General features: G+C 34.5%; 1 protein-coding gene across 1 annotated transcript; it reads right to left on the minus strand.

Moving 5' to 3' along the window:
• Nucleotides 1-7999: 7999 nt before the first annotated feature.
• On the minus strand, nt 8000-11874 carry LOC140009792 (uncharacterized). Its single transcript, XM_072056114.1, has 3 exons — nt 11231-11874; nt 10421-11101; nt 8000-8669 (listed from the first exon to the last, which is right to left on the minus strand). The coding sequence occupies exons 1-3, from the start codon at nt 11872-11874 to the stop codon at nt 8000-8002; spliced, it is 1995 nt and encodes a 664-aa protein (XP_071912215.1).
• Between the last annotated feature and the right edge of the window lie 6686 nt (nt 11875-18560).

Below are 18560 nucleotides of genomic sequence, written 5' to 3' on the forward strand. Positions count from 1 at the left end.
TAGGAACAGGAACTTGGAGGAGGGATGAGTTGGGTGGTTCGAGAGGAGGGAGTATAAGTGAGAATTTTTGAATTCGAGTTCTCCCACTAAAAAAAATGGAACTTGAACGAAAATTATGCAATATTTTGGAACTTGAACCGTTAATTGAATCGGTGAGGTGTTCGGGTCGAGATTTAACCGGTCAAACCGGTTCAACCTTGGTACAATGATTTTTTTTTTAAAAATAATTTATATAAATATATATATGCATAAAATAAGACATGCATTGAACTAATTTAAGACTTTATATGATGAAAAATTTAATCTTTTTCAAAGGACTTGGATTTTCACAAATAAATTTTTTAAATTATAAGTTGAAACAAATAAATTTTATCTCAACCTAAATTGTATTTACCAAAAAAAATCTTAAATCCAACCCAAAAATACCACAATATTCTGAAATTATACAAAATTCACGTTTATAGGAATTAGACATTGCGAGTTTAAATTTTAATTCACGTTTTTTGAGATTTAGATATTGCAACTTATAAAAAAGGAAGTTTGGAGTTTGGAGAAAGTCAAGAAAATAGAAAATAGATATACAAACTTGATAAGAGGCAAAAAAATGAGAAGAAAGTGAGTGGATGTGACATTTAATAATTAGTCTTTAAGATTAAGAAAAACCTATTCTTTTTTTAATTTTTTAATTTAATAGAGAAAAACAAAAAAAAATTCCGGTTCAACGGTTCAATCCGATTCTTACGGTTCGAATGGTTCAATTCGATTTTTAAGTCCAATCAACCGAAAGTATGCATCGGACTAGAGCTATGACCAATTTATGATCTGACCGGTCGAACCGAGCGATCCAGTCTGGTTTTTAGAAGGCAGCAATAATGAAGGTAGCATGAGAAGTTTGTGTAGAAATGGGCTAATGAAGTGAATACAACAAACCACGACGAATACACTTGAGAATGAGCTATTTGCTTATCTTGTCCCTAACATAGATAAGATTAACATCGAGCTTAATATAACAATTATTATTTGCACAAAGTTTATGTACTGATAAAAGATTTTTGCTTAAATTGGGAACCAAAAGAATGTTTTTGAGATAGAGAAGACAAGCAGAAGTTTATAAAGTACTATGACCAATATGGGAGATAGAAAGTAGATTACCATCACCAACCATAACTCGGGAATTACCATAATAAGATGTAGACAAAGAAGGATGAGTAGCATCAATAGATGATGCTGCAAAATATGGATACGAAGTTGTAATGGATATCTCCTCCAAATTGAGTACATCAAAAGAGTTTGAAATGGTATTGGCCACGAATGAATGATTAAAATGATCAATACATTCAAGCGTAGTATGATTAAAGTGACTACAAATTTGGCAAATTGATAGTAGCAGGAAACCAATTGAGCTAGCTCAGTTGGCAGAGGGACAAGACTTATAGCTCCTTGGGTGTAACTAGGTGGTTCAATACCCCTTGATTGTATTTAGAATTCAAGATTTCCTGGAATACAACCAGCGGGTGCATGATACACCTGTTTTGGTCTGGGGGCAGTTTAGTCCCCTTCGAGTCCTCCTCTGCTTAGTGTAGAGTAGAAGAAAGAATGAAATTTATCATGTCGGCAAAAAAGATAGCAACAGAAATAGTATAGGATGAAACTAGTGTTAGAGTAAGTGTGGGAACTTGACCAAGTATACTAGTAGAAATAGGTTGAAAAGTTGTAATAAATGGTTGTTGGAAAGAGAATCTTGGATAGGGAAATCACGACCATCCTCTTTAGAGTTAGATAGTCCACAACCACGATTGTTAGTATTGAATCCACGGAGCAATTGGAATTTGAATTAGAATGGGTAGAATTTGACATTGATTGATTAGTTTTCAATAAGATAATGGAGTTTGAGTGAATGGTCATTGGAAAACGAATCTTGGATAGGGAAATCATGACCACCCTCTCTAAAGTTTGATCATCCACAACCATATGATTGTCATTATTGAATCCACGACCGCAATTGGAGTTTGAATTAGAATAGGCAGAATTTGACATTAATTGAGTAGTTTTCAGTAGTTTGAGTGAACCATGTGAGGAAACAATCTTAATATATTCGTCTTCAATAAGCAAAAGTGGTTGATGAACAACAAAATCGAAAAAGGGCAATTCAAAAAGAAAGGTATGGTAAGATATCGGTAGACCTTGTAATGTTTGGGGTGACAAGATCTTCATTGGAGATGGACTTCCCAATGGTAGAAAGAGATGTAATGATACTAGACCAGGAGTTATTCTTTGGCAAATGTGAATATATTTCTTTCATGTAGTTAAATGGAATCTTTCTTGTTAGTTAGACTGTTATGCTGAGTCAGCAAATAATTGACAAGGAAGCTAGAGTTGTGTTGTATAAGGAACGTAGAGTAGCTAGATTGAGGGGTTGTTGATCAATTTTCTGAATAATATCTTTCTTTCTTCTTCTTCAAGCCTTAGTTTCTCTCATCTCTCTAATTCTGCTGCAACTTGCAGCTCTCTTCACAGTGGTATCAGTGCTTCCAATCCTTGGACTAGAAAGCTTGATTCATTGCTATGGTAGAAGGTACGCGTCTTAAAACACTTGAAAAGCAGGTTAAAAGGCAGGAAGCAAGATTACAGCCTTTCATGGATTCCACAAGTGAGACTTAAATTCATGGAAGAGAAGATGATGTCTAACTCTACAGAATTGAAAGCTCTCATAACTAGTATTACAGAACAAATTGGAGGAAACAACAAGGAATTCTCAGTAGGAACGGGGAATTCTTGCCATCCCCACATGTTCTTTGCAAGGTAATTCCAGGCAAGGGCAGATGAATCAAGATAAAGGAGAAAGAAATGCTTTTATCCCTAGTGTGCCTAAGCTGAAATTTCCTAAGTTCTTAGGGAAGTAGGTAAGGGATTGGGTCCAGGAATATGAGACTTTCTTCCATCTATACGGGATCATGGATTCGCAGAAGTTGTTGATTGCAGAAATGCATTTGGAAGGGATAGCCAATGTCTGGTTCCAAAGCTCAAAAAGAGATAAAGGGGCAATGGAATGGGAGGAGTTCAAGAGGGATGCGAATTGCAGATTTGGGACCCTTGGGGATGAGGATAGGGTAGAGGAATTCAACAAGTTACAGCAGACTTCCACAGTAATGGCCTATCAAGAGAGGTTTGAGGAGTTGAGGGCCATAATGCTGCTCAAAAATCTTGGTTTGAGTGAAAACTACTTTGTTTCAAGCTACTTCAGTCGGTTACAAAAAGAACTCAAGGTTTTGGTCAAAATGCATAAACCCACAAACAGATCTCCTTTAACTAATGCATCATCCACGAATGAAGGAGATCTTAAGAAATTGGGGAATTCTACTCATCAATTCAAGAAAATCACACCAACAGAGTTCCAATACAGAAAAGAAAATAACCTGTGTTTTAAGTGTGGGGCCAAGTTTGGGTCAGGCCATATGTGTAAGAACAAAGGAATACACACGATTATTGCTATAGATGAGGAAGAAGAAGTAATAGAATATGTGGGAACAAGTCACAAACAAGATATTGAATTGTCCCTACATTCAGTCATTGGGAATGTACTATCTAGCACCATTAGATTAGCAAGGATGGTCAAGGATTTTGAAATTTCTGTATTGTTCGATGGGGGAAGCTCTAATTGTTTCCTTAAGAAGTTGGTTGCATAGAGATGGCATGAGCTTATAAGGCAGCACAAGCCTTTTAAAGTCAGAATTGAAGATGGACAGGAGCTTGATTGCAATCAGTGGATACTCGGATTCCAATGGAGTATGCAAGGTCACAAGTTTTGTCAGAATGTATACCTCTTGGATCTGGAGCCCTATGATCTAATTGCAGGGGTGGATTGGATGAAAGCTTATAGTCCTTTGACAATTGATTTCAGACAATTGTAGGTCTTATTTAAGAGAAATGGTGAACTAGTGAAATTGCAAGGTGATAGAGGTATTGTAAACACCAAGATGGCTGTCCCACCCATTTCTTGAAAAAATAAAATTACGAGTTATAAAATGAATTTTTGATTAATTTTGAGCGAAAAATGAGTTTTTGATTTTTAGAGAATAAATAAAGAAAAAGGGCCTAAAATGGGACTTAAAAAGTGCGACGATTTTGGCCCAACATAATAGTTTAAAAAGGGTTTTTAAGAAAAAAATAGGAGTCGCCACTTAATATTGAGTTAAGGTGTATTAAGTCACCCAAAAATGTATTTTTAATAAAAAATAGGTAAAATCCTTTTTAAACGACTCCAGGTCTTTAAAAACAAGAGAAAAGAGTTCGGGAGTCACGATTGAAGAAAGAGAAGGTAAAGATTTGATCTAAGGCATCCTTTCAATCTAACCAAGGTTAGTTACGTGATTTAGTAAAATTTTTTTTTAATTTAATCTATAAAACTTATCACATTTGAATGTTACTATATGGATGCAAATCTAGACCTAATGGATATCGGGAGGGTCGAAATATCTCTTCAAAGTTTAATTGGTGCGAATCATATTAATTGTGATGCCCAAAATGATTCCTAGAAGAGATCACGAATATGCAAAGAGTGAGAATCGAAGAAAAAGAAAAATTATAATATATAAGTATACGTGACCTAAAAGAGGAATGCAACATAACGGGTACAAGGAACTAAGATTCGTGACTCAATTTTTCTTCTTATAGAGGAGATACAAGTGTGCTAAGGCTAAGAAGTTATACTTGTCCATTTTCTATATTTGAAAGGTAACTCTCCTAATTTTAGTCAAGCAAATGAACTAATCTATGTCGAATTTTCTAAATGGAATGCAAGTCTAAATATCATGTTTCGCACATAGGGATAAGGGATATACATATAGAGAAAATATCATGCAAAATAGTAAGGATTCTAAAAAGTAGAAAATATGCATGAAATGTAGTGATTGTTACACAAACATGATCTAGCGCGTAGACGGTCCCTAAGGGTCTAGCATTGGACTAGCTCATATCTATAAATTCTCACTAGCATTGGACTAACGAGAAATCGAGAAAATAGACCACAATTAGCGTTGGACTAGTGTGGTGAAGTCATGCATTTATTATAACTAAATAAAACATAATTAAAACAAGTAAACACGTAAACACATAGAGCACATAACATATAAGTATAATATCTGGATGCAAAGATTCTAAGAAAGCGAGTAAACACATAAGCACATAAACATGCAAGCACGCGAGCAAATAAACACACATAAGGACCTAACTATTTTATTTGGGGCCCTAACTACAATCTAAGGGGAGAAGTCTAAAAATAATAACCTAACTATTATATTTATCTAACTAATTACACTTTGGCAAAATTAAAACATATCCATTACATAGTCTAGCTAAATATATGTCTTGAGCACCTATTTATTACAATTTGACATTTAAATGCCTCTTGAATAATCACCAAAATTAAATATATGAAACTTGAGCTAAATAAAACGAGTAATTAAATAAATAAAGAAAATACTCAAAATCATGCAATTACATATAAATCACACAGGAGCACATAAAAGATTTTTAAATAATAAAAGAAGATACCTCCCTTGAAGTAGTAGCTAATTGGGGTTGGATTTATCCTATTTGTGCTCCAAAATAAACAAAATGATCAACGTACCAATTTAATTATAAAGAAATGAAAATAATCATGAAATCTACCAACTAAATCACTTAAATGAAGTATAATTAACAATCAAAGAAGAAAGACAACTTGTATTTAAGAAATCAAAACTGTTAGGGACCTAATTACAAAAATTAAGAAAGTTTTTAGGGACAAATTATAATTATCACAAAGATGAGGGATCAAAATAAAAGACAAATAAAGCTTAGGGACCAAAATACAATTAAATTAGAGACCTAATTGAAAGAAAACTAAAATTTTTAAGGCCACAGTATAGTTAGTAAAACGTTCAGGGACTGATCTGCAATTGTCGTATCAGACTTCTTGATAGAACAGGCCATTGGGCCATTTTTCTTATTTTTCATGCCAAAACCCTTCCAGCCCAACCGAAACCCAAAGCAAAAAGAGCGGGCCAATCCACTATTCTGACCCCAAAATAATCTAACAAGCCGATGGGCTTTAACTCTCCAGCCCAAGAAATAAAAAAATATCTAACCCAATTCCAATAACCCAAACAAATAACCAAATCCAATTCCCCTTTTATTTTACCAAAACCCAACAAACTAATAAGTGAACTAAAAAATGCTAAAGTCTAATTTCATCCCAAAATCCAGAATTAATTAACTGAAAAACACACTTAAAACATAGAAAATGAAGTTAAAGCTTAAAAAAGGGTAAAATGATTTATTTGCAAAGGTTTTGGGGCCATAATAGAATTTGGTAAAAATTGAGAGGCCAAAACAGAATTTCCAAAAATGTTCATGCAGCCTAGTCGAAGCCTTCGTCTTCTTCGCTGGTTTCTTTCTTATTCTTGCTAGATTTCATGTAGCCAATTCGCATAGCCAAAAACTAAAAGTTCAGACTCAATACATGAACGCATGTGACCCAAGATTCATCAAACAAAGTCTAATACAACATTTCACTAAAAAATCCTATCTAATAATCCACAAAATGAGCAGGAAAATTGCTGAAAAATGAGAGAAAGAAGAAAGAATGGAAACGGAAGAAACATGCTCTGCAAAAACATCTTGGTGACTTTGATGCGAATACAAGTTTAAATGAAGCAAAAGAGGGTGAAATACTTCACCTTTAACAACTTAGAGGGTCGAAATCGCGTGTCAAACTTCGAGGAAGGAGACTCCAAGATTTGTCGTAGGAGACGCAAGAATTCCGAACCCAGCAACTTCAAGCCCTGATTCAAGGTGGTAAAGATGTTCTTTTCAGGAAATTTTCTAAATAAAAGTGTAGCAAAAATGGCGAACCGTGTTAACACGAAAATACAAATAAATTGAACAAGCTTGAGTCGTGTTTGAAGAACACTGTCCTAAGAAACTATTTCAGGGGTATGAAATGTTTCCTCAGGATTAAACAAGCCTTCCTCTACTATCAAGAGGGAATTAGAACCAGCTAATTTTAGTCCAGCAGTAAGAGAGAGAGAGCAGAGAGTAGAAGTGAGAATTAGAGTGTGTGTAGTGCCTGCAAAATGAATCTGCCCGAGGCCTCTATTTATAGCCTCTGTAATGGTTTTAATCATTAGTAAAGGATACATATTATCTCTTTGTTTGTTTAGAAAAATCAGGACACGTGCAATTTCAAAGCCTTTGGAAATAGTCAAACAAACTTCAAGGAACGTTACAAGCTTTAAACGTCAGAGCCTTTGGAAAGAGTCAAACAAACCAATTCCAAGCTTTAACTTTGTTTGATTGAAAGTTGTGGGATAACATAATGCTCCACGTTTCGGTTTAAACCCATGTACATGCCAACAACTTTTTCTTATCCGATAGAAACAACCTGATAGAGTATGAAATTGTCAAAGCATGACCATGAGTTTTAAAATAACACGTGTAGTAACAAATCTTTTGAAATATACAACAATCTCCCACCTATTTCAAAAGATTTTATATAAAATAATGAAAAGAAAATATGCTGGACTTGTTTGGATTCAATGTAATTAATTTGGTGTCTTTTGGACTATGAACCAAATTTAGATTGATAAAACATGTCTCACAGAATTATTGGTGAAATATGAATTTCTATGAACCAATAACTCTTATTGTATGACAGAGATTCTATCAATCACATTGTAACCCATAATTTGCTGTTCAATGCGATGTCGCGCTTTTTAGGCCATGCGCCTGCCTGGGTATTCATGAGAGCTCTAAAGATTTGGCCGCCCCACTCCACTCTCATATAGGTGAATTCATCAAGTGTATACTGCTCTAAATACACCTCCCTAAAGGGATATGAATTCATTAAGAGTTTTAACTCAACCTCATAACTATTAGCAGTTAAAGCACTCGTTTCAAAAGGGACTTAAACTTGATAGTACTTTACAGTCAATATTGACTTGTTATTACCCATATGAACCTATTTCATGGGATTACCAATCACATAGGTTGGGTTACCATCTTTATTGACTACTGTTGGCCTAAGTCCCATTTCCCTTGTAGTTTGAAGAATTAATTTTCTTCCTACAGGTTTAGTCAGAGGATCGGCCAAATTCAATTCTAATTTCACAAAATCAATGGAAATTATTCCATCTTTAAGCAGCTGCTTTACGACATCATGTCTTAATCTCATGTGTCGACTTTTACAATTATAAGACTTATTTTTTGCAATAGCTATGGCCGCTTGACTGTCACAGTGTATAGATACAGGAGGCAACAGATCCTTAATAGGAGAAATATTGACTAAGAAATTTCTTAACCAATCTGCCTCAGAGCCAGTTAACTCCAGAGCTATGAACTCCGATTCCATAGTTGACCGAGCAATAATTGTCTGTCTGGCTGATTTCCATGCTACCGCACCACCACCAAGGGTGAACACATAACCACTAGTGGATTTTGTATCATTTGGATCAGAGATCCAGTTAGCATCATTGTAACCCTCTAATACAGTGGGAAATCCACTATACAGGATACCAAAATTTATGGTACCTCTCAAATATTTCATTAGTCTGACTAGTGCAAACCGATGCTCACGATTGGGATTGTGAATATATCTACTCAGTCTACATACAGCATATGCTATATCCGGTCTAGTGAAATTCATCAGATGCATCAGACTCCCAATGATCTGAGTATATTTAGACTGAGCAATTGGTCGCCATTATTTTTCTTTAATTGAGTGTTAGCGTCATAAGGAGTACTCACAGGTGTCACATCATAATTTTCAAACTTCCTAAGAAGTCTCTCTGTATAATGTTCTTGTGACAACATTGTACCATCACCTCTCCTTATGATTTTAACACCCAATATCATTTTGGCTTCACTCAAATCTTTCATATCAAAATTCGAAGACAAAAAATATTTAGTACTATTTACAATACTTAGACTGGTACCAAATATAAGCATGTCACCTACATACAAACTGATTATCACATATTGATCATTCATAACTTTGACATATACACATTTATCCACTTCTACAGATGAGAATCCATCTTTCATCAATACTTGATCAAATTTCTCATGCCACTGTTTAGGAGCTTGTTTTAGGCCATAAAGAGATTTAATTAGTTTACAAACCTTATTTTCTTGTCCAGATACAATACATCCCTCAGGTTGAAACATATAAATTTCTTCTTCTAAATCACCATTTAAAAAGGCTGTTTTGACATCCATTTGATGAATAATAAGCTTATGGATAGAAGCTAAAGCAAATAAAACTCGAATAGACGCAATTCTTGTTACTGGTGCAAATGTATCAAAATAGTCAATATTTTTTTTTTCAGAAAATCCTTTTGCTACTAAACGAGCTTTGTACTTTTCTATAGAGCCATCAGAGTTATATTTTCTTTTAAAAATCCATTTGCAACTAATAGGTTTTGCACCAGGAGGTAAGTCCACCAAAATCCAAGTTTTATTTGACAAGATAGAATCAATTTCAGATTTAATTGTTTCTTTCCAAAATTTACAATCAGGGGAAGAAATAGCATCCAAGTATGTTAAAGGATCATTATTAACAAGAAAAGTTTGAAAATCATTTTCATAAGAAAATTCTTTTCTTGGCCTTTTACTCCTTCTTAATTCCTCATTCGGAATTATTTCTCTATTTATTTCAACAGGTGCATGAGAAATTTTACTAGACAATGAAAAAATATGTTCAAAGAATTCAGCATTCTTTGTCTCAATAATTGTATTACAATCAAGTACATCACTTTTTAAAACAAGAAATCTATAAGCAGCACTATGTTCAGTATATCCAATAAACATACAATCAGAAGTTTTAGAACCTAATTTTCTTTTCTTAGATTCAGGCAACAATACTTTAGCAAGACACCCCCATACTTTTAAATATTTCAAATTAGGTTTATAATTTTTCCATAACTCATAAGGGATTTTGTCAGTTTTCTTATGAGGTATCCTATTTTGTAAGTGACATGCAAATAAAATAGTTTCTCCCCATAAATTATCAGGAGCATGAGAGCTAACTAACATACAATTTATCATTTCTTTTAATGTTCTATTTTTCCTTTCAGCTACCCCATTAGATTCTGGTGAGTATGATGGTGTTATTTCATGTATAATGCCTTCACGTTCACAGAAATTATCTAAGGCTAAATATTCACCTCCTCTATCCAATCTAATTCTTTTTATCCTTTTATGAAGTTGATTTTCTACTTCAGTCTTGTAAGATAAAAAAGTATTATGAGTATCATCTTTATTTCTAAGTAGATTAAGCTTAGTGTATCTAGAGTAATCATCTATAAAGGTAACATAATATTTTTTCCCACCTCTAGTCATAGTTTGTTTTAAGTCACCTAAATCTGTATGAATTAAACTTAACAGTTCAGTTTCTCTTTGGATAGATATACAATTTCTCTTTGTTAATTTTGCTTCTGCACATATCTCACATTTATCCATTTTATCATTAACACCAGAAATCAGGCCACAAGATTGCATTTTCTTTATATAACTCATATTAACATGTCCTAATCTTGCATGCCATAAAGAAATTGAATCAATAATATAAGCAGAAGAAGAAGCATTCTCATTGATCACATTGGAAATGTTAAGTACAAAGAGTCCCTGATTACAATAGCCCTTGCCCATAAATACATTATTTTTTGTCATTATAATCTTTCCAAATTCAAATGACACTTTCACTCCAACTTTTCCTTGCAATGCTACGGAAACCAGATTTGCCCGAATGTTGGGCATATGCAGTACATCATTGAGAGCCAAAGTTTTTCCTGAAGTGAGTTTCAAGAATACTTTGCTCTTACCCAAAACATTAGCAGTTCGTGAGTCACCAAGGTAGACTACTTCCTCATTATCCCCTATAGGAGTATAGGAGGAAAATGCTTCTCGATTTGCACATATGTGCCGAGTAGCCCCAGAGTCTACCACCCACTCTTTGACATTAGCTGCAATGTTCACTTGAGAGATGACAGCAGCAATTATATCATCTCCTTCGGTTAAGTGCACCTTAGGAGGATTACCATTTGCTTTGTCACCTTTATTAAGTCTGCATTGGACTGCATAATGTCCTAGTTTTCCACAATAAAAGCAATTGCCTTTCTTCTTCTTAAAGTTGGGATTGTTAGGCTTGAAATTAAAATTTTTGGGCTTGTAATTCTGGGATTTATTGGCGTACCTTTTATTATTGCTTTGCACCAGATTGGCTTTGTAAGCCATCTCCTTTGCCTTGGTAGCTCTCAACTCCCTTTTGTTTGAATCCTCAATGAGGATGTGCCTCACGAGCTCATCCATGGTATAATTTTTCTCCTTGTGTTTCAAGTTGTTTTTATAGTCGGCCCATGACTCAGGTAGCTTTTCAATCAGCATGCCTACAGCGAATTTCTCAGGAAGATTGATGTCTTCATTTTTCAAGTCCTCTAGCAGCATTTGATATTTGGTGATTTGAATTTTCATCTCCTTGTCATCAGTCATTTGCCATTGGTTGTATTTTCCTACGACGAATTTTTGTTTGGTTGCATCTTCGGCAGTAAACTTTGTTACCAAGGCTTCCCAAATTGCCTTGGCTTCTTTGCTCTTATTGGCATATTGCCATGCTTCTTGAGTCTTGGCATCCGCAATTGCAGAAGGTTGAGGTTCAGTGAACGCATAAGCTACTCCATGGATGTCAAGTAGAGAGTGCACACGTTCTTGCCATCTTTTAAAATTTTCATTTGCGAAAATTTCAATTTTGGATACATCCGGAAAAGGCTTGGCGAATGGTAGTGCCACTGCAACAGTTGCTGATGAAGGCTGTGAGGTGCTAACATTGTCAGATGCCATAGTTTCTTAGATTGTAACAAAAATGGCGAACCGTATTAACACGAAAATACAAATAAATTGAACAAGCTTGAGTCGTGTTTGAATAACACTGTCCTAAGAAACTATTTCAGGGGTATGAAATGTTTTCTTAGGATTAAACAAGCCTTCCTCTACTATCAAGAGGGAATTAGAACCAGCTAATTTTAGTCCAGCAGTAAGAGAGAGAGAGAGGAGAAGAGAGAGCAGAGAGTAGAAGTGAGAATTAGAGTGTGTGTAGTGCCTGCAAAGTGAATCTGCCCGAGGCCTCTATTTATAGCCTCTGTAATGGTTTTAATCATTAGTAAAGGATACATATTATCTCTTTGTTTGTTTAGAAAAATCAGGACACGTGCAATTTCAAAGCCTTTGGAAATAGTCAAACAAACTTCAAGGAACGTTACAAGCTTTAAACGTCAGAGCCTTTGGAAAGAGTCAAACAAACCAATTCCAAGCTTTAACTTTGTTTGATTGAAAGTTGTGGGATAACATAATGCTCCACATTTCGGTTTAAACCCATGTGCATGCCAACAACTTTTTCTTATCCGATAGAAACAACCTGATAGAGTATGAAATTGTCAAAGCATGACCATGAGTTTTAAAATAACACGTGTAGTAAAAAATCTTTTGAAATATACAACAAAATGTTCTTCTTCTAAGATCGTAGATGATGTAGCAAGAGAAATCACTCAAAAAGAGTTGTAACGAAGGAGAAAACTAAGCTTGAAGGTTGCTAATCGGCCAACCTGGTTAAGCGAAAATTTTCCAGAAATTTTGCTCTTTTTCCCTCATTTTGCTTTCTATTTTTTTCTCTTTTTTTGCTGCTTTTCACTCCCTCGCCGCTCTCACTCTTCCTCTCTGTTTAGGGCTGCATTTGATACTTTTTATAGGGACCAAAAATCCTCCAAAACCTAGGATCAAAGGTGGACGTTTTTGCTACATTTTTCTGGCCAGAATTTGGGCCCTTAGATGGCTTTTGTCCTAGGATTTTCTTGGTGTTTGGATTAAGGCCAGGTGGATTGCTACTAGAATGATCCAATGGAGCGAAAAAACGAAGAAAAAAGGGTGAAAATGGGAGGAAATGGAGCTGCATCTTCCTTTTACTATCCTCCATGGCTTCTGGTACGAAACCATGGGAAAGGATTGGCGCACGTGCAATGCACGCGCGCGTGGGGAAGGAATTTTTTTTTTTTTTTTTACAAAACTGATTTTGAAATAAATAAAAATTTAACTAAAATGAACAAAAATAGGAATAAAATAAAGAAAATAAAATGATAAATTTTGGTGTCTACAACGGCTAAGGGAGAAACGGCCCAAAGATACATAAGAAAGAAATTGAAGCAAATAGTGGAAGCATGTATGATTAGCTTTTCTCAATCACAGGTAAATACAACTCCAAAGATTCTAGAACCTCCTTAGCAATTACCCAAGGATATATTTAGTGAGCCCAAGCAATTACCCCCTGAAAAACCATTTGACCATCAAATTCCCTTTAAAAGCAGATGTAAAACCCTTCGAATTGGCCCCTTATAGATATCCTCATTTCCAAAAAGCAGAAATAGAAAAACAAGTTAAAGACATGTTGCACAGTGGCATTATTCAACCCAGTCATAGTCTCTTTGCTTTCCCTGTCTTATTAGTTAAAAAGAAAGATGGAAATTGGAGGTTTTGCATAGATTATAGACAGCTCAATTCCCTAACTATGAAAGATAAATTTCCGATTCCTATCATTGATGATATACTAGATGAACTCTATAGGGCCAAAGTCTTTTTCAAAATTGATCTGAGATCTGGTTACCACTAGATTTGCATGAATCCTATAGACATTCCTAAAATTGCCTTTAGAACTCATTGTAGCCTATATGAATTTTTGGTAATGCCATTTGGGCTCACCAATGCTCCAGCTACATTCCAAACTCTCATGAATATAGTTTTTGAACCTTTTCTCAGAAAATTTGTCCTAGTTTTTATTTTATGACATTCTCATTTATAGTCCAGACATGGAAACCCACATTATCTACCTTAGGCAAGTGTTCGAAACCTTGAGATATCATACCCTTTTTGCTAAGGTCTCTAAGTGTTCCTTTGGACAAAATTAAATAGAATATTTGGGGCATGCGGTTACTAGTGAAAGGGTAAGAGCTGATTCATCAAAAATGGAATGTATGCTAAAATGGCTAGAACCTACTGATGTGAAAGCATTAAGAAGTTTCCTAGACTTGACTGGGTACTACAGAAGATTTGTCAAGAACTATGGGTCTATTGTAAAACCTCTCACTGATCTTTTGAAGAAGAGTGAATTTGTTTGGAATGAAAGAGCTAGATATGCATTTGGTGAGCTGAAGTATGCCATAAGCCACACACTAGTGCTTGCATTGCCAGATTTCTCAAAACCTTTCATTTTGGAGACAGATGCTAGTAACATAACCATTGGAGCTGTCCTTATGCAACAAGGGCAATCCATAGCTTATATGAGCCAAGCATTGGGGATAAGGAATCAAACATTGTTTGTTTATGAAAAAGAATTGTTAGCATTGATTGTTGCTGTCACAAATGGAGACATTACCTGCTAGGATCTCACTTCATTATTAAGATCGCTCATCACAGCCTGAAATACTTGTTGGAGTAGAAAATTTTGACTCCTCTGCAACAAAAGTGGTTGTCTAAATTGATGGGATTTGACTATGAAATGCAGTTCAAACAAGAGAAAGAGAACCTAGTTGCAGATGCCTTTTCCATAATAGGGGAAGACACAAGAAATTAGTGCCATATCCATTGCTAAACCAGCTTGGTTAATTAATATAATTGAGAGTTATGAGGGTAATCCAAAAGCTAAGGAGCTGGTTACTGCATTAGTTATAAATGGGCAAGAAATAATAGAATACTCATATAGTAATGGAATTATCAGACACAAAGGGAGAGTCTATGTGGGGGTGGTGACACAACTCAAACAACATATTATTGCCTGTATGCATGCATCAGCAATTAGGGGGCATTCAGGTAATCTGGGGACTTATTAGAGAATTAAGACCTATTTTTTCTAGTCTGGCTTGAAGAAAGAGGTGGAGAACTTTGTGCAGAGTTGTGAGCTGTATAAAATGAGCATGAATGAGATTGTAGGACACCTGAATTGTTACAGCCATTGCATGTATCTGATCAAGCATAGTAGCACATATCTATGGACTTCATTGAAGGACTTCCTAAATCTGAGGGGTGCAATGTGCTATTTGTGGTGATTGATATATTTTCAAAATATGCCAATTTCATCTCTCTAACAGATCACTACATTGCTAAAAGATGGCGCAAGTTTTTTTGAACAGATTTTCAGATTGCGTGGCCTTCCACTGAGCATTGTGTCAGACAAAGACAAAGCATTTATAGCATATTTTGGCAGGAGTTATTTCTAAAACAAGGGACTCAGCTAAATCTCTCTACTGCCTACCACCTCCAATCAGATGGTCAGACAGAAAAAGTCAATAAGTGTGTGAAAACCTATTTGAGATGTATGTGTTTTGAACAACCACACAGATGGAAGAGGTTATTGGCTGCTACAGAATGGTGGTACAATACAAATTTCCACACTGCATTAAAAATGTTTCCCTTTCAAGCCCTCTATGGTTATGCTCCTACACAACTCAACTTGACTCTAGGGTCTTCTATGGTAGCTGCTGTAGATGACTGGATGATAGAAAGAGTGAATTGGAACCAGTTGCTTAGGGAGAATCTGTTAATGGCATAGAACAGGATGAAGCAAAATGCTGATAAATAGAGGATTGACAGGAATTTTGATGTTGGGGACTTAGTCTACCTTAAGCTACAGCCATATAGGCAGACTACTGTGGCTCTTAGAAAGAACCTTAAGTTGTCTGCTAAGTATTATGGACCATATAACGTGTTGCAGAAGATGGGGCCTGTAGCTTACAAGTTAGAATTGCCACCAGGTTCAACAATTCACCCAGTGTTTCATGTATCACAATTAAAGCCTTCTGCTAAAGGAGCTCCAGTATCAAACTTTCTGCCACAAGTAACTAACCAAGGGGAGATAAGGATGGCTCCACAAACTGTACTGGACAAGAGAACCAAACGAAGGGGAGGACAACTATAGAACAATTGTTGATACAATGGGAGAATTTGGGCCATGAATATGCTACTTGGGAAGATGCTACTGTCATTAGAGCTCAATTTTCGAAATTTAACCTTCAATCCTAGAGACTAGGAGTTATTCTTTGGCAAATGTGAATATAATTCTTTCAGGTAGTTAAATGGAATCTTTCTTGTTAGTTAGGCCATTATGCTGAGTCAGCAAATAACTAACAAGGAAGCTAGATTTGTGTTGTATAAAGAATGTAGAGTAGCCAGATTGGGGGGTTGTTAATCATTTTTGTGAATAATATCTTCCTTTCTTCATCCTCAGGCTTTAGTTTCTCTCTCTCTCTCTTATCTCTCTAATTTTGCTGCAACTTGCAACACTTTTTACAAGAGAACAAGCCAGAGAGTGAAGTTGTTAACGATAATCTTCCATCCAAAGAGACCTTTTCTTGAAGTTTTGAAACTTGTTTTCGAGATGGATCGTGAAAGAAGATAAATGATCTAGGAAAAATTAAAGTATATTAAGCGTCTTTGTTTGTTTCATATTCATAGTTGAATAAAGTGTCAAGTATAGATACTCACAAAGTTGCATTGATCCAATATGTGATATGGTATTGGACCCATAAAGCATACTGAGGATGAGATGAACGTGGACATGAAACTTGATTTCAACAATTTGTAAAATATTTTGACTAAAAAAAGGAAATATTATTTACATTTCATTTTTTGTTATTTACACTCTCATCATTTGTTTTATTATATAGTTTAATATATAAAAACTATATGATTCAAATGATAGTAGGAGTGTGATTAATAAAAATAAGAGTGTAAACAACATTTCTCAAAAAATATAGAGAAAACTTTCTTTCATGTCAAGTAATTGAGATATGTAAGTTCAATAAAAACAAAATTTTTGATGTTAGAAATTAGTGGAGGTTGAGATTGATGATAAAGTGGAGAAGAAGTAGCAGTTCGTTATTATTCATTCGGAGCAGTTTGTGAAGAAGACGAGTTGGTTAAAGTCATGAATAAAGAGATGAATAGCTTAAAATGAAGGATCTTTGGCTTTTGGATATCGCAAAAGAAACAAATTTCAGGCAACTCGAATAAGTTGCCTTCTCCTCTATATATAGAACTAGAAAAAATAAGGCTGTGCATGCACAACCTAGGCCCACCTATAAAATTCTAGTTAAAATTCATCACATTATAATTTGCTTTCAAATAAAGAGCAATTATAATTACCAAAAACTGAGTCTAAAAAATAAAGTTTGTTTTTAGTGGAATGTTCCAAAAGTTTGTTCCAACTTGCTTATCGTGATGCAGTAGAGATTCATCTTGCTGTATTGTGTAGACAATATCTTGCTGTATTATATAGACAAACAACAACAAAGAATTTAAAAATCAAATACATGAGAATTGAGAAATGCAAAACCAATTTAATGTTAACATAAATGATATATGCTTCATAAAGCTCAAATATCATGCTATTATAATTATAAATACATAAAATTTCACCACTATTTTTTTCTCAAACAAGACACCATCATGTAAAAACTTCCATCTTACAAATTCACAACAAAACTTGCAAGAAATTCAAACAGAAGGTTTTTCAATACATAAAAAGGGTACAAAAATTCAGTACCAAAGAATTACTAAAAAAGTGCAATATTCAATTATACATTGAAAAGGAACTATACCATCATAATTGCAAATACAAATTTTGCATTTAGATTTAAAACAAACCTCACAAAAGGAGAATCAACTTGCAGAACTAAAATAATGGAAGGTTAATGAATATCAAGGAGATCAAACTAAAATAAAAAAAATACACCATGGTAACAGGATAAAGGGGCAAAAAAAAAAAAGAAAAATGATAAAGGCAAAATAAAATATGGTTAATGGAAAAAAACTTAAATCCATATTTGGTAGCGTGAAATGGGAAAAAAAATAGGAATAAAAAAAATAGAACATACCAAATAGTAGGAGTAGTGGCAGTAAAAGATTTATTGCCTATATTTCTCTTAAAAAAATAGAGATGATTTTGAATCATGATTTTTGAACAAAGGAAGAAAAGAAACATCCATTCTCGTACAAGCAAAAAAATACATTTAGTTAATTCTAGAGGAAAAAGGAAAAGATGCATCGACTGAGTGGAAGGAGGAAATGCGGAGAAAAATTAGGATGAATGAACAAAGGAAAGGGAAAAGCAAAATATTGGATTAAAGAGTTAAAATTGATAGAGGAAGAAGTGACAGTATAAATCAGTTAATTGTTGCGATACTTCTCCGTAGTTAACAATGATCACCTAAAAAAATAGTAAGAAAATAATTCTAGTATAATTAATTATAAAGAAAAATTTTGAAGGGAAAAAAAGAAAGATCAACAAAAAAGAGAGAGACGAGAGTTGAAGGTAGAGGCAGAAAGAGAAAGAAGAGAAGAATTAGGAGGAGTGATGTTTATGATTTTTGACTAACCAAAGAAAATAGTGGAGCAAAAATTTAACTAAAATGAAAACTACCACTTGTCAAAAATATAGACAATACATGTGTCAAAAAGATGAGTTGCTACAATAAATTGGCTTT

Source organism: Coffea arabica, chromosome 6e, assembly GCF_036785885.1.
Source record: "Coffea arabica cultivar ET-39 chromosome 6e, Coffea Arabica ET-39 HiFi, whole genome shotgun sequence".
Taxonomy (NCBI): Eukaryota; Viridiplantae; Streptophyta; class Magnoliopsida; order Gentianales; family Rubiaceae; genus Coffea; species Coffea arabica.

What these genes read in the sequence shown, in the direction of transcription:
- LOC140009792 (XM_072056114.1), bottom strand. Translation starts at nt 11,874, where the DNA reads ATGGCATCTGACAATGTTAGCACCTCACAGCCTTCATCAGCAACTGTT. An exon ending in GTGCAAAGCAATAATAAAAG is followed by an intron (nt 11,102 to 11,230) that starts GTACGCCAATAA and finishes AGTCCAATGCAG; the next exon opens with ACTTAATAAAGGTGACAAAG. An exon ending in ATCCAAAGAGAAACTGAACT is followed by an intron (nt 8,670 to 10,420) that starts GTTAAGTTTAAT and finishes GAATTTCACTAG; the next exon opens with ACCGGATATAGCATATGCTG.